Below are 12221 nucleotides of genomic sequence, written 5' to 3' on the forward strand. Positions count from 1 at the left end.
GGGGTTGCCCTGGGGGTACTAAGGGCCTGGGGTGCTCCCTGTCGGTCCCAGACCCCTGCCAGGCCAGGATGGTGTGGCAAAGGGGTGAGCAGCAGCTCCCCAGTGCTTTTTCCTCCCCTCCACCCCCCCACCCAGTCGTGTTCTCCTTTAAAGTGCCCTAAATGTATAGACTTTTTCTAAATAAATAGAATAAGATATCAAGCCACCGGCAGGGGGAGGGACAGTGGAGGGGAGCTACTCTGAGTAGCAGCCATCTAACCCAATGGCGCCATGCCGCTCCTGGCTGTAGGGGCAGGAGGCCCCATGGGGCAGGGCACCGCAGCCACCCACCGTCTTGGCTGCTGCGATGCCGCAGTTCTTGAGCAGGCTGAAGCTGAAAGGACTGACGGTGTCCTTGGGTGGGAAAGGCTTCATGGTGGAGAGGATCAAGGCCAGGCAGTCTGCCACGTCTTTGTTAGGGGCGCAGGCTAGTGCTGGGGTGTGACCTGCAGGGTCAAGGTCAAGAAACTGAGGCACAGGGCCCTATATCCTGTACCCTCAGAGACCCTGGCACAGTGGTGTTGGGTCCCTGCTCTGAAGAGTTCCTTTGGGAAGAAAATCTAAACTTTATAGCAAGGTTAAGAGGTCACCTCTTGAAGAATGTCCCTGACCCCAAACCCAGGAAAAGCAGGGGGCTCTGGATACTACCACCCACCTTCTTCATCCACAGCCAGCACTGTGGCCCCACGACTCAGCAGGGCCTGCACCACAGAGGCTAGACCATTCCGGGCAGCAATGTGGAGTGGCCTTGGGAGGAAGGACAATGAAGGAGACTTAAGTCAGTGGGCTTCACCACAAATACCATGAGCTCCAGGGCTCCTGGAATCTGAGCCACTCTCTCTTCACCCACCTGCCTCCCCCAGCCAGGAGCCCCCTTCCCCAGGCACTCACATCTGCAGCGCACTGTTGGTAGCATTGATAAGGCCAAGGTCTTGGGTTTCTGCCAGGATCATAAGGGCACACTTTTCATGGCCCTGAGGGAAAGGAGCAGAGAGTAGAGACTTATCAAGTAGAGGCGCGACGGGCAGAGGAATAGGAGCTAGGGAAGACAGGCAAGGGACAAGAGCTATCCCACAAGTTAGACAGGCTGGACAATCCTGACTTTTGCTCTAGTCTTCTCTCACATCAAGCCTGACCTACCCCCTCATCATGAAGCCCTGCCCCTTGTATCAGGAAGCCCACCACCACTCCTGGCCATACCTTGCTACAAGCCAAGTGAAGGGCAGTGTTCTTGTTCTCATCCAGCACAGTAAGGTCTGCCTTCCCTCGATACAGCAGAAATTCTATAGGAGAAGGGTGACACTGAAGGACTGACGCTTCTCTCCAAAGAAGCAGCCATTCTGACTCTCTGCTCTCTTTCTGCATAGACTTTGCATCTGAATCACAGAGGGTCAAACATCCAAAGATACCCCTCCTGCATCCTGAGCCTCTCCCCCACTGGACTCTTCCCCCACCAGGGCTGGCTATCTGGCAAAGACCCCAGGGGAGCTCCTCCCCTCCACACAGGGCCCCTACACACCCACAGCAGCGGTCTGCCCATTTTCAGCCGCCGTCATGAGCGCAGTGCGGCCAGTGTGGTCAGTGGCGTTCACCTCAGCTTGATGCTGCAGCAGCATCCGGAGCCCAGAGACATTGTCCGCGAAGGCAGCGGCGTGAAGGGGGGTCCTATGGGGAGAAGGTCAGGACAGAGTGAAGTGGGGGAGGCTCTTCAGCCTGGGTCTAAAGAGGAAGACAGATGCTCTGCAGGCTCCCATCACTCACCTTCCTTTGGCATCTCGGCTGTTCACAATCTTGGCACCCAGAGCTCCCAGCAGCATCTCTGTGGTGCTGTCCTGGTTATTAATTCTGGGTGAAGAGGCAGGAGGGGTCACCAGGAGAAGCAAGGGAAATGGACCGCCTGTCATAAGCCCAGGCCCCTCTCAAGGGTCAGTGATAACAGGAAGGGCCTTACACTGCACAGTGCAAAGGAGTGAAGGGGTTTCCTTCCAGGTATGAAAATGGGCTGTGTTCAAGTAACAACTCCAGACAATCTTCATGTCCTGGGTGTGAGGAAGAAAGTGATGATGAAGCAAAAAGACAACAGGTCCCTTCTACGTGTCCTATCTCATCTCTTGACACCCCATCTCACTCTCAGATTCAGACCAACTCAGTTCTCTTCCACAAACCACTTGTCCTTGGTCTTGGTTCTTGTCTGCTTTCTTCTACACCCAACTCGCACACATTGCTGCGTGTGCCACCGGCCCCAGACCCTTACCAGTGTAGGAGGCCCAGTGCATGGGCGAATATCCGCTGTAATCCACCCCAGCATCCAGGGGGTCTGTGGAAAGGGCAGCCTGCAGGAGGGTCCGCAGGACTGCAGTGTGGCCACAGGCTGAGGCCAGGTGAATGGGTGTGCGACCCTTGAAGTCTCGGCACAACACAAACGCATCGTGGTCCAGCAGGGCAGCCAGGCAGTCCTCACAACCAGTCACTGCCTATGCGTGACCAGGGGGAGGGGTGTGTGTAAGTGGAGGGCAGAGCCACTCCCTATCCACTGGCCAGCTGCTGAGGGCTGGCCCAGGAATAAGAAGCACTCCAGGATTCCAATCTTTGTCAGGCGGTGGCATCATTATCTAATGTGACAGGGCCAGCAAGCTATCTTAGGGACGGGTCTGGGTAGTGAGCACATGGTTGTACGTGATTATAGAACAGGGTTATCAGGGACATCAGCTGGGGATAGAACAGAATAAGACCCCCTAAGACCCTGGGCACAAAATCCTGTCAGTCCACCTGATAGATGATCCGACACCCCACTGCTGGTAGGTCCTGTGCTCCCACACTGCAGGCCTATCTGTGAAGGATCCCACCGAGGGCTCCAACAGGAGCTCACTCACCCCCCGGTGGAGGGCGGTGCGGCCCCGGAGGTCAGCAGCATCAGCTGTGGATCCTTTCTCTAGCAGCAGATGTACACAGTCCACGTGACCATTCATGATGGCCAGCATCAGTGGGGTCCTGCAAAGGGGGTGGGAGAAAGGGTGAGGGTCTGGCAGGGACAGGAAAACCTGCATCACACCATGGGCCACACTCACTGTCCATAGGCATCCATGACGTCTGTGATATCAGCTCGCTCTCCACTGTCAATCAGCAAGTGCAGGGAATCAGTGTGGCCAGAGGCAGCTAGGAGAGAAGGGAGCACGTGTCAAGGAAGGATCAGGAAGAGGGAGGCCAGGTCCAACCTAAGGGACTCTGCTATTAATTGTCGTTGAGTCGATTCAGACTCACGGTGACCCCATGCATGCAGAGTAGAACTGTTCCACAGAGTTTTCAAGGCTGTGACCTTTTGGAAACAGATCATCAGGCCTGTCTTCCAAGGTGCATCTGGGTTTGAATGGACAACCCTTCAGCTGGTAGTTGAGCACTTAACCATCTGTGCCACTCAGCCACCTAAAGGACTCTAAGATTATAGAAAGACTTAGGGCAGGGTATAGCAAGCTACAAAGCAGGACTTGAAATCTCCATCCTCCTTACCCTACCCCACTTCCAACTCTAAGCCCATTCAGCTGGGATTTGGGGACCAGCCTCCAAGGCCTGGTGTGAAAGTGTGTACCAACCAGCAGCATGCAGGGGTGTCCACTTGCGCTTGCGCTCCTTGATGAGGGCAGAGGCGCCATGGGCTGTAAGCACCTCCACACACTCAGTAGAGCCTCGCTCAGTGGCCAGAAAGAGCGCGGTCCGGCCCTTGTGGTCCCTTACATCCAGATTCACCAGCGTCTCAGCCAGCGTCTTCAGGGCTTCACAGTGACCGTTGTAGGCCTGGATGTGTGCAGGCAACCAATGGACATAGCTAGGGACATGACCCAAACCCCTCCCTGCCCTGCCCCACTCTTGGGGCCCCTGGAAGGCCCCAAGTAGAAGTCTTCCACATGTTCCGCACACCCCCTCCCCTTCCCCTCTCCAGACCACCGCCAGCTTCTGCACAAGAAGACAGAAGCAGATGCATTTAGAAGAGCCAAGACCTATGTGTGGTCCTGTAAGGGCAGGTTAAGGATAAAGAAGGCAAGAAGAAAACTTGGAACTCACAGCTAAGTGCAAAGGGCTGACTGGAATGGTGCTCTCCACATCCTCCAGGCAGTTAAAGGACATTTCTAAGAGCTGCAATGGACAGGACAGTAAGTGCTGGAACTTCCAGGATATTACCTCATCCCCCAATCCCCCAAACGCTTGATCTAGAGACCACATTGAAGTCCCAGTCTCAACCACCCCTTGGTTTCGGAACCCATAAACCCAAAGGTAGAAAGCATGTCTGGCCCCTTTCTCCCCTTCCTCAGGCCAGGTCGGACACATACCAGTTCGAGGTTCTGTCTGTTGCCATAGGCGGCTGCATAGTGCACAGCTGTGTAGCCCTGCCTGTCCCGCAGGGAGGGGTCTGCACCGTTATCCAGTAAGAACTCCAGACAGCTGGGGAGCCGAGGATAGACTGTGAGGCAGGGGCAGGCCCAGCCCTGAAGGGCACAGTTCTGAGGGGCGGAGGAAAGGGGCCTATCTAGCCAACACCCATCCTCTGCTCTAGGTGTGCGCTCTAAATCCTGCTCATTCTTCAGCCCCAGCTCCAGACCTAGCTCCTCCCAAAGTCTGCCCTAACAGCCCTCCTTTATCCTTTGAACTCTCTCCTACAAAACCTAGAATACAACCATCAGCTATCAACCTTCTCTTCTGCTGGTTAACTCCTGTTTCCAGGCATGCTTACCCCTGACCAGAATAACTTCTCCGAGGCCATCTGAAGAAGTCTTAGTTATATGAACTCAGTCCCAGGACCTTCTCCTCTGTGAGGCCTTTCCTACTCTTTCCAATTAGATGCCTCCTCCTTTGTGGTCCCTTGGCACCCTTTTTATAGCTTAGAAATTGTAGTTGTAGTAGTAGCAGTAATAATAAAGTATTTAATATGTGTCAAGCACTATTCTAAGTACTTCACATGTGTTAAATCATTTAAGCTTCATAATGACCCTATTAGGTAGATACTATTTTTATTCTCACTTATGATTGAGAAAATTGAGGCACAGAGAGGTTAAGTAATTTGCCTGAGGTCACAAAGCCTGAGCTTCTTGAATTTCAGATGTCTTTAAAAACAATTTTTTTTTTAAGTTTTTGATTTACAGAACAATTGCGAAGATAGTACCAAGAGTTCCCATATACCCCTCACCCAGCTTCCCCCATTATAAACATCTTACATTAGTGTGTGCCAACTGCTCTTTTATCTGTCTTCCCTACAGACATTTAGGGTAATTAATCTTTTATTTTTAGCATCTAGCATAGTACTTTTGAGGAGCTTTGGTAGTGCTGTGGTAAAGGCATTTGGCTGCTAACCAGAAGGTTGGTGGTTCAAAACCACCAGCTGCTCCACAGGGGGAAGATGAGGCAATCTACTTCCACAAAGATTTACAGCTTTGGAAACCCTATGGGGATTGTGATAAGCTGGAATTGACTCAATCGCAGTGGTTTTAGCACAGTACTTGGTAACAGTAAATTAACACTTATGAGATAACAAATGATCTTGCAGGTGTGCGTTTAGCTTTTCTGATCTTCTCAAGACCATCTGTTCCCCGAGGGAACACACTTTTGTCTTGACCACAGTGCTTAGTACATATAAGGCTAAGCCCAGAGTGCTCAAGAAATACTGTTAGCTGCCTGGAGGGATGGCAGCAGAGGTGTGGCAGCGGAGAGTGGGTGGGAGACATACACCCAGAGTTGGCATTTTGGGAAAACCAAAATGCATCCCAGGAGCCTTTCCAGCTACTCACAAGAAGGCCTCCTTCCTGCGGGACTCCTTCAGTGGCTCGTCCTCTTCAGCGTCGTGGCTGGAAGCTGAGTGGGGTTCCGCTCTGGGAGAGAGATAGTGAAGAAGTTAGAGGAGGCTTGGAGAGATGAGCAGGGCTGAGAAGGAACGAAGTGGGAGTCTACCTCCTGTAAGTGTCGGAGGCGGCGGCATAGTGGAGGGGAGAGCAGCCTTTACAGTCGGCCTCGTTGACGCCAGCCCCAGCAGTCACCAGTGTGACTGCACACTGGTAACTGCCATTGGCAGCTGCATAGTGCAGTGGGGTCCTGAGGGAGAAGTGAAGGAGGAGGGTGAGTAAAACAATCAGGGACAGATCCAAATGCAACCAGATGTGCAGGCAAAAACTGGCCTATAATAGTCTCCTCACTTAGTCTCCAGCCCCTCACCCTTCTCCTCTCCCAGTTCTCTCTCTAATCAGACGTTCCTATGTATATCCCCACAGACACTAACATACCTTCCAAATTTGTCCCTTCTCCTCAAGTCAGCTCCACTGCTCAAAAGCAAATTAAGACATTCAACATTCCTAAAAGGAAGGAAGATGAGGGTTGAGAGTGAGAACCTCAAGGAGAAGCCACAGACCCAGGGAGGACCTAAGGAAGGCTAGAACTAACAGCCCCTCTGCTGTGACTGTTTCATTGTGAGAAGGGAAATAGATCTGGGCTGGAAAGACCAAGGAGCCAAGACCCCTGCCCAGCTCTTCTCAAGGCTTTGGAGAAAGGCAGGAGAATTCACCCTCCAGAAGCAGCAGCATGAAGACAGGTGCGGCCGAGGTTGTCAGGCGTATTGATGTCAAACCCAGCCGAGAGGACGTGCTCATTGCTGAGTGAAGATACAATGCTGTACAGCTGACCTGGAGGCAGAACATCACCTATCACATCAGAGGGCACAGAGCAGGGAGGGAAGGCCTCGACTCTCCTGCACACTTGCCCAACCCTCCAGCCCATCATTAGCACATACCTGAGGAAAGAAGCTTACGACAACAGTCAGAGAATCCAAAGAGAACAGCTAAGTGCAGGGGAAACATGTCATGGATGCCGCGCCTGGGGAGAAGTTTAGGACTCAGCCCTGGGGTCCAGGGTTGCCAGTTATAGTCCTCTTTTCTATAACCTTCCCCTCCCAACTAGCCAAAGAGTCAGGGTAGGAGGTGGTAGGGGGCTCCAAACGTTCCTTTGGCAAGCCTCTTTTTGCCTCCATGTTTGACGGGAGAGGTCTGTGCAGGTCTGAGGTGACCCAGAGGTTGGGGCCAGGAGCCCTGACTCACCGGGCGGTATCCGCGCCATTGGTCATGAGGGTGCTAATAAGCAGCTCGTGTCCGTAGCGAGCAGCCACGTGCAGTGGCGTGTTCCCAAATTTGTCCGCACAGTCAATCTCACTGCCTAAGAGGAGGACACGTGCATACAAACTCAGGCAGACTTTAGGCTTTGCCTGAGGCTACTCATGTTTAGTGAGTGCTTATTATGTGCCACATGTGGCCTAAGCACTTTGCATGTATCTCATTTTTATATCATTTTTAAGCCTTAGGGGCCTGGGCAAGGCAGAGCAGGGCCCATTTCCATAGGTACCCTGCTTAGGGATCCAGGTCCCTAACCCCACTGAGAAGATGAAATGGGAAGTGGCATAAGGAAGAAAGCAGGTTTCTAGGAATGAGTTCCCTTTGGCAGGATGAGAGAACAGTTTCCAGAGTGCATACCATTCTGGATGAGGATCTGGGAGCGGGTAAAACGGCCGTGGATGGCAGCCATGTGCAAAGGACTTTTCCCTTCTTTGCTCTGTGGAAACATGGCATTTTTCAGTGCAAAGCACACAGGATACCCTGTTCCCCTTTCCAAAGGACACATCCCTGGAGACACACTGGTCATATGGGCATCTTCTCAGCCCACACTCTCCTAAGTCTCTAGCAAGGTCTGTTCACCCCAGGAGGGACAATTCCCCAAGAAAGTTATGCAGAGGGGGTGATATATAGGCAAGACTCCCGAAGCCAGGTTCCTCTCCCCACTAGTCTGAGCCTCATCCCTTCAAGCACCTGATAGTTGACATCGGCCCCATTATTAACCAATAGCTCCAAGCAGAGTGCGCCATTGGTGGAGACTGCAGCTACATGCAGTGGTGTGAAGCCCTTGTCATTCGGCTGGTTGACATTGGCTCCTGCATTCACCAGCTCAATAGCCACAGCATCCTGGCCCAGGTAGCAGGCGATGTGCAAAGCTGTGTTTCCAAAAGCATTGGGCTCATCGATCTGGATTTCCAGGGGAGAGGGTAACGGGGTAGGGTATCAGTTTAAACAAAGTGGAAGCCAGCATGTATAGTCTAGAGATTACCAGAACTCTGACTGTCTCAGCCCCCTCAGGCTCCTGACACAAAAGACTGAGGGCACTATTACTAAAAACTAAGAATAATTCAGATCCTCTCACAAAATCCCCCCAACCTCCTAAAACCACACCAACAACCTGAGCACTTTCATTTCTCCATAACAAACTGCCCTCTAACTCCCTGTCCGTACCCAGGACCCTGACCTCAGCTCCCATTCGGAGCAGGTACTTCACCACTTCAATCTGGCCACTGGCAGCAGCCGTATGGAGCAGCCCATAGCCCTTGCGGTCCTTGCAGCCAAGGTCTGCACCCCGAGCCACCAGCAGTTTCAAGACCTCCAAATGCCCTGGGAAAAGAGAGGATGCTCTCAAAGAGGTGGAAGGTGCACCCTACGGCCCTGAGCTCCTCTCCCAAAAGCCACAAACAACCCACACCCCTGTCAGGAAATCCTATATGAAAAATTCCTGCTGTTCTCACGAATTCTTTCTCACCTAGAAAAGCCGCCCAGTGCAGAGGCTGCCGCTCCTTTTTGTCACAGACATTCAGGCTGGCTCCTTTGTTGAGGAGCAGATTCACCATCTGTAGCAGGATATGGAAGATAACTGTTCAGAGCGTCAACCTACCTAAAAGCAGAGGCCTCATTTCCTGAAAAGGCCAAGGCAGCTTTTGTTCTTGAGTAGAACAATGTGGAAAACTAGAAGGAACAGAGGAAGCAGGTACTAAGGAGACACTAGATTGATAGGAAGGTTCAAAGGAAACTCAAAAGAGTCTCCTCGGGTGATCTGGTGATTCTTAAACTCATATGAGTCCATGAAAGTGTGTTGAAAGACATGGACTCTCTCCTCAGAAAAAGACATGCACATAAACATTTTGCATGCAATTTCCAAGATGCATCGACCCCCTGAAGTCCAAGTCAAGAATTTCAACCAGTCCAACCATTCATTTGGGGCTTGAGCCCAAGTGTTTATATAACCATTTGGGTTTCTCCCTCAAGAGGCCTAATGGCCCAGAAGCAGGGAGGGGTGAGTAGAAAGGGAAGGAAAGGGAAGGCACTAGGCCTGGATTGGAGCAGTCCTCACCTCGAGATGCCCACTATGCACCGCATGGTGCAGGGCACTGCGCCCGCTCCTGTCAGCCACGTTGAGGCTGCTCAACAGGGGTGCCAGTGCCTCAGCACACTTGGTGGCCCGGTTGGCAGCAGCCACGTGCAGTGGTGTCTGCCACAGCTTGTCTCGGGCATTCACATCTGCTGAATGTGCCAGCAGCAGCCCCAGCACCTTCTGTTGAGAAGCAGGGATATGAGAGAAGACAGAGAGGGAGCAGGAGGTAAAACAACAGGAAATGGAAGGAGGAATAAGTCAGCATGCACACATGACCCTACTGCCTCCAGCATGGAGTCTCTGCTCAATTTTCCAACATACCCAGCTTCTCAATACCTACTTCCTATCTTCTGGATCTTCCTAGGGCTCCTTACCTTGCTGGGGAAAACATGAACTCCTTATACCTCCTCAAGCCATCTGGTATCACTCCCCAGTCCCCCCACAAAAAAGAAACACCAAACTCGCTGTCGTTAAATTGATTCGACTCACAGTGACCCCTCCTTGGGTGTCCGAGGTGGTATCTCTATGGAATTAGACTGACCAATCTTCCTCCCAAGGAGTGGCCCAGACACTGAAAATCTTCACTCACACATACATCTTCCCCCAAGCAAACCCACACACGTAGAGGATTCCAACCCCTCAGGACTTCTAGAAAAAATAAAACTCTCCTGCTACATTATGTCCTGCAGACCCTCCTTTAGTCCTTCCATAGGCACTACAGTCATTTTCATTACCTCTATAAACAAACTGGTTCATCTTCAAAACTGAAGCTAAAATGCCCCCCCTAAGCACCATCCACGGGAGCTCTGGTGGTGTAGTGCCTAAGGCATTTGACTGCTAACCAAAAGCCTGGCAGTTCAAACCTACTCCTTGGAAGGAAGACTGGGCAATCTACTTCTGTAGAGATATCGCCTCGGAAACCTGAGGAGGGGTGGCTAAGAGTCAGAAACTATTTGACGGCAGTGAGAGAGAAGCACCATCAGGAGCTCTGGTAGCACAGTGCTGAAGGCATCTGACTGCTAACCAGAAAGTTGGTGGTTCAAACCCACCAGTCACTTTGCTGAAGCAAGACTGGGCAGTCTACTTCCGTAAAGACCTACCACCTCGGAAACTCAATGGGGGTCGCTATGAGTTGGAATCGACTCGATGGCAGTGGGATTTTAGGAACCACCATCCACCTCATTTCCATTGGTCTCAGACCCTGCCCCTGGTATCTGGAACCAGCAAAGTGGCTGTCTAACCAAGAGAGGTCTCCTTTTTCCCTCTCCAGAGTTGATGGGATGAGGTCTGTTTGGCCCCTGCGCTATCAGTTTTCCTGCTGCTTGAGGGACAGAGATGCAACAGATCGCTAGTCCCATCCCCCCATCATAAGGAAAGAAGTCTCAGTGCCCAAAGGGGGATCAGACTCCAAGGTGGCCCCCCAGGGAGGGATGAGTCACTCAGACCTGGCAAGAGGGCCCCCTGCAGTCTGCCAGTCTGGTGTTAAGCTCTCCCTGACGTCACATCAGCTGGCAGCACTCAGCTCCCCCCTTCCCGGCCAGTTCTAAGGGTAGCAAGGCCAAGGTCTGGTCACTTCCCTACTTGGGTGAAGAACAGCAGGTAGGGCAGAGGATTGAGGCACTCCAACCTCCAACCTCCACCTTGAATCAACTCCTCTTTTTTGGAAGGGTGAAAGGGGATGGAAGGCCCATACCTCATTTCGGGAGGCAGCGGCACGATGAAGGGGGGTCAGCCACAGTGTGTCCTTAGCATTGACATTAGCACCTGTGGGAATATAATTTCCTTTTTTGATGAGCGATGGGGAGGAGGGGGGGGAGGAAGCCAGTAATCAGGCCACAGAATCTGGAAGGTGCCTGAGCCTCCCCTGGACCAGAGAACAACCCTTGCATATGCTGGGATGGAAGAAAAGACTCCTCCCTTCTCCTCCTCCCTGACGTGCCACACCTTCCACATTCCCACTTTCACCTGACATCAGTAGCAACTGGAGGATGGGGACATCGCCTACGTAGGCAGCAGCATGCAGTGGGGTTCGCCTCTCTTGGTCCTGGGTGGGCAGAAAGAGGAGCGGCTGTGGAAAGAACTATTCCGGCTGGAGGGCCCCAGCCTAAGTCTTAAGGTTACAAGCTCTTCCCACAGGCTCTGCAGCCTCCTAAATCCCGGTACCGGTACCGAGAGTCAAAGACAAACACTTAAGGAGGGTGGAGTCAGGGCCACAGCACCGAGAGCGGCTCCTTCTTCCAGGAGGGGAGGGGGCGCTGCAGACCCCGAAGGTTGAGAAGAGAACACCTTTTCTAGGCATCTCCAGCTCCTCGGGTGTGCACTCTGAGCATGACCAGCTCTCCATCCCCAAATGCAAAGCAGGCACCCACCCAGGGTGAAAAGAGCTCGGCCTCACTCGAGTTTAGGAAGCACGGAGCCGCCCCACTGGTGGGGAGGGGTCCAGAACACCGGAGCCCGGATTCCGGGCTCGCCATCCTCCGGCTCCCAACTCACCAGCACATTGATGTTCTCTTTCTGCGAGAGGAGGGAACGCACTTCCTCCACATCTCGGCTAAAGATGGCCTGGACCAGGGGCGGCTGCGGGGAGAACCGGCGGTCAAGGAGCGGGCCGGAGCCGAACCAGGACCGGAGGGGGGGCACCCAGGATTAAGGGGGAGGAGTTGCTAGAGGGGCTCCGCTCTGAGGGTCCTGCCTGCAGCAAGCGGGTACCTACGGTGTCTCTGTCGGTCGCCAGGCCCCCAAGGACATCGGCTTGGATGAAGGGAGTGCGGCTTGGGGCGGGGCGGGAGTCGCGGGAGCCCCGGGCTCGGGCCCAGCCTAGGCCGCACATCCCCGGGCTCGCGTGGCGGCGGCGCCGGGCCCTGGAAGGAGGAAGCGGGAAAGGGCAAGAGATCTGACCTGGTCCGTGATGCTGAGGATCCCCATGGCCCGGCCCGGGCTCCGTCCGCATCGAGCTCCCG

The 12221-nt window shown here is 53.2% G+C and overlaps 1 protein-coding gene across 1 annotated transcript; it reads right to left on the reverse strand.

Annotated features, from left to right (window-relative positions):
- Positions 1 to 234: 234 nt before the first annotated feature.
- Positions 235 to 12186, reverse strand: ANKRD52 (ankyrin repeat domain 52). Its single transcript, XM_007955119.1, has 28 exons — positions 12160 to 12186; positions 11755 to 11838; positions 11227 to 11305; positions 10955 to 11025; positions 9241 to 9441; positions 8653 to 8740; positions 8365 to 8507; positions 7875 to 8087; positions 7542 to 7620; positions 7113 to 7227; positions 6809 to 6891; positions 6584 to 6701; positions 6306 to 6374; positions 5977 to 6117; positions 5817 to 5897; positions 4365 to 4476; positions 4099 to 4170; positions 3630 to 3831; positions 3108 to 3195; positions 2913 to 3030; positions 2294 to 2513; positions 1991 to 2078; positions 1801 to 1884; positions 1559 to 1704; positions 1240 to 1322; positions 931 to 1013; positions 695 to 786; positions 235 to 485 (listed from the first exon to the last, which is right to left on the reverse strand). Exons 1-28 carry the CDS (start codon positions 12184 to 12186, stop codon positions 235 to 237), a joined length of 3231 nt encoding a protein of 1076 aa, XP_007953310.1.
- Positions 12187 to 12221: the final 35 nt, after the last annotated feature.

This window comes from Orycteropus afer, unplaced genomic scaffold (genome assembly GCF_000298275.1).
Source record: "Orycteropus afer afer isolate SDZICR_OR568_19922 unplaced genomic scaffold, OryAfe1.0 scaffold00490, whole genome shotgun sequence".
Taxonomy (NCBI): domain Eukaryota; kingdom Metazoa; phylum Chordata; class Mammalia; order Tubulidentata; family Orycteropodidae; genus Orycteropus; species Orycteropus afer.